The sequence below is a fragment of the Bison bison genome, unplaced genomic scaffold, assembly GCF_000754665.1.
Source record: "Bison bison bison isolate TAMUID 2011002044 unplaced genomic scaffold, Bison_UMD1.0 scf7180017864482, whole genome shotgun sequence".
NCBI lineage: Eukaryota > Metazoa > Chordata > Mammalia > Artiodactyla > Bovidae > Bison > Bison bison.
The window spans coordinates 4,711,323-4,714,508 of NW_011495042.1; the positions used below are offsets into that span (position 1 = coordinate 4,711,323).

At 58.3% G+C, this 3,186-nt stretch overlaps 1 protein-coding gene across 1 annotated transcript in view; it reads right to left on the reverse strand.

Annotated features, from left to right (window-relative positions):
- Positions 1–3,186, reverse strand: part of IFT122 (intraflagellar transport 122) — a 68,520-nt gene that overhangs the window by 9,875 nt on the left and 55,459 nt on the right. Inside the window, exons 20-22 of the mRNA XM_010862450.1 lie at positions 1,803–1,905; positions 1,466–1,470; positions 1,379–1,427 (exon numbers count right to left, since the gene is read on the reverse strand). Of these exons, the coding sequence (XP_010860752.1) occupies positions 1,379–1,427; positions 1,466–1,470; positions 1,803–1,905 (157 nt within the window). The remainder of the gene's footprint in view (positions 1–1,378; positions 1,428–1,465; positions 1,471–1,802; positions 1,906–3,186) is intronic.

Here is a 3,186-nt window from a genome sequence, read left to right on the forward strand (position 1 = left end):
TGGGGGGGGTTCTGTGGGGTTCATGGGGGGTTGGGGGTTGCTGCAGAAGTAGGACACTCATCGGAGCAGCTGCAGCCCCACGTTGCCGGGATGCGCCTTTCAGGCCGAAGGCTATAAATAACCAAGGCTACATCCTGAAAAAGTACAGTGAGATATATACTCCTTTGGGGGGCTGGGAAAAGGCAACCCACTTTGGGAAGACATGGGAGACAGGGAAGGCTGAGGGCCATGCCGCGGGGCAAAGTCTGAGGGCGGAAGCGCCACCAGCCGCGTGCCCCGCCCCACGCCAAGACAAAGCTTAGCCACTCCCCAGGTGACAGGGTGACAGGCTTGGGGCTTTTGTTGCCAGTTCCCTCACTGCATCGTCACTACAGACCTACACAGACTTTGTGACATGGGCTCACGAGGTGGAGGTAAGCTGGCACCCCCAAGGCCACAGAACCGAGCCCAACGAAGTGCATGGTCGGTCTTCAACTGAGGGCTTTTGGATGACCAACTTGGAAAATCTGGCTTGGTTCTAGCAACCAAACACTTGTAAAAACCAGCAAAAAATTTCTCAACCATTCTTCCATCCACTTCACAGAAATTTCTAGACTCCCAACTATGTGGCCAGAGCCTCAGGGTGTTGGGGGCACCTGGGGAGGCCCTCCTAGCTGTGACACTTGCCCACACGTGGGTGCTCGGATGATCCAAGCCCCCCACGATAGGGAAGGAAAAGTTCTGGCTTTTGTTCCAGTCTCTTGTCTGAGCACCAAGTTACTATGGCGATGGATTCTTGGATGGGTAGACGCAGACAGATGGGTAGGTTGACGTGTTTTGCCCAAACATGCACATACTTCAGCACCTGGGTGCTCTGGAAGCGCTGAAGCCGTGGAGAACACGCCGTCCTGCCACGGGGCCTTTCGGCTGAGGAGCTCCACAGGGAGACACCCCGAAACGGGTGCAGAGGCGGCCATTGCTGCCACAGAGAAGTGCAAACGGGGTGCTATGGAAGATGACACGCCCAGTCGGAGCCCTGCCCAGAGAGGCCGCAAACCCGAGTCGGGAGAACCAGGCTCCCAGACAGGGAGACCCTGGTCCAAAGCCGGCTCTCCTGTTTGTGGCTTTGGGACTTTGCAGGGCACCATCAGCCTCTGCGTCTCTGCAGGGCTGCAGGCAAGATGCAGGCTTGTGCGGTTAGGCGCCCAATCAGTGCCTGGCGCAGAGAAGGCCGTCACATTTGAAACTGTTCCCAGTTAAAGCTCTAGACGTCCTTTCGCTCCTGTGTGCGGCTGTTTTCCCAGCGGGTGCGCTGAGGAGCAGAGGACACCCGGTTTCCCTGAGCCAGAGACAGAGCCCAAGTTTCTCTTCTGGGTGAGGAAAAGTGGCCTCACCCACGTATGGGAGGTCTCTTGTTCCATCCTTGCCCCATCGCGCCCCGCCTCAAACTCCCTCTGTGCCACCTCCTTGCTGTAGGACTTCAGACAAATCCTCTACCTCCTCCAACCTCAGTCTTCTCATCTATAAAATGGTACCTACATCACAGGGCCGCTGTGAGGATAACACACCGGAGCACTTTGCTCAGAGAGGCGACGGGACCTGCCGGAGGTCCTGGGGCTCGACCGTGAGTGGTGGGCCCAAGAGCATCCCACTTGAAGCCCGTCTCCTTCCCATGGCCCCACGGTCTCCACCACCCGGCCCACCACCCGCGGGAGGGAGCTGTCACTCAGCGCCGCGGTGGGAGGGCTGGGTGGCTCCCGGCCGTGGGCGTGGCCAGCACTCTCTCCCGCCCCTTCTGCACGGTGCCAGGCTGTGGGGCCTACCTTTCTGGGCTTCCTCAAAACGATCATTCTCTGCGAGCCACTGAGCATAGGGCACGTAGATGTCATCCTTAAACTCGGGGTGCTTCTCACCCAAGGCGAAGGCCTAGGGGAAGGAGCGAACGCAGGCTTCAGAACCCGGGCCCCGCCGCCCCCGTGAAAGCACGGCACTTGGCTGAATCCATTAGGGATGTCATATTTTGCCGGCCTGACAACTCAGAAGGGGGGAGTGCCTCCCCCCCAGCCACCACCCCCAGAAACGCAAAAACAAATCAGCTCTTTGAAAACAAAAGGCAATTAACAGCAACATGCAAGCGACCGGATTCAGTGACAACACAATCTGTTTCTGGACCACAGAAGCGGCACAGAATCGGAAACACTTTATTTTGAGGCTTTGCGTGGGCTCCCGTAGCGCAGCAAACAGATTTCTTTTAATTGCAGGCGACACCTAAGGAAACAGAATTGACATTATCATCGCTGCTGCTTATTAGCTGTCAGAGATGACTGGATGTGGTGCTGCGTGGCACCCGCTGTCTGCTTCGTCTGAGCCCCGGAACCACCTGTCGGGCCAGGAGAACCGGAAATGAGTCACGGGGGCCAGTATGTGGTGACGGGGAGAAAGCCTGCCCGATGCACTCATTTCTGCTGCTTGGGAAAGCTGATAAACACCTCTTGAGATGCCATGATTGCCTCTGGCTTTGGCCCCACCCTCTTTCATCAGTGACCTTGTCACCTCAGCAAACGGTGCCACTGAGAGGGGAGACATGGGTCAGATGGCTCTTAGCGGCAAAGGCCTCGCAACGGCCCTGCAGACCAGACCACAGCAGGTGGGCACAGGTCTGAGCCCCCTGAAGATGGATTTCAATCCAGGGCACAGGGAGCCAGGGAGCCGGAGGGTGGGAGTCAAGCCACAGAGGGGGAGCACAGCAGTGGCTCCACCAGCCCCCTGCAGCCATTTCTCCTGCTGGCCTGGCTAATTCTTACCAGCCCTTGGGACAGAGGAGTCGCGGGAGAGGGCGAGGGCCCCGTAATGGCTCTGGCAGCCTGCACCTGGAAAGTGTGGCTGGCGTCTTCTGCCACAATTTGGCGGAAAAATGCCACCGAGCAGGGTTTAAATGTCACAGAGGCGTGGCCTCCGTGTTGGCAACGCGTCAGTCAGGACCAACGGCAGGCAGTGGGGGCTGTCATGTTAACTCTGGCATCCCTCACGCCCATCACAGAGCCAGCAGGCCGTGAGGGTTTCCTGAATGAAGGAATGAGCGAAGGCAGAAAGCGAGTGCGGAGAGGCCCTCCAGAACACTCGGGGCTCAGAGAACTCACGGGCGGGTCTCCTGACCTTCAGGCCAGCGCTCACGTCGAGGTCAGCTGCCCTCCGTGCAAACCCACC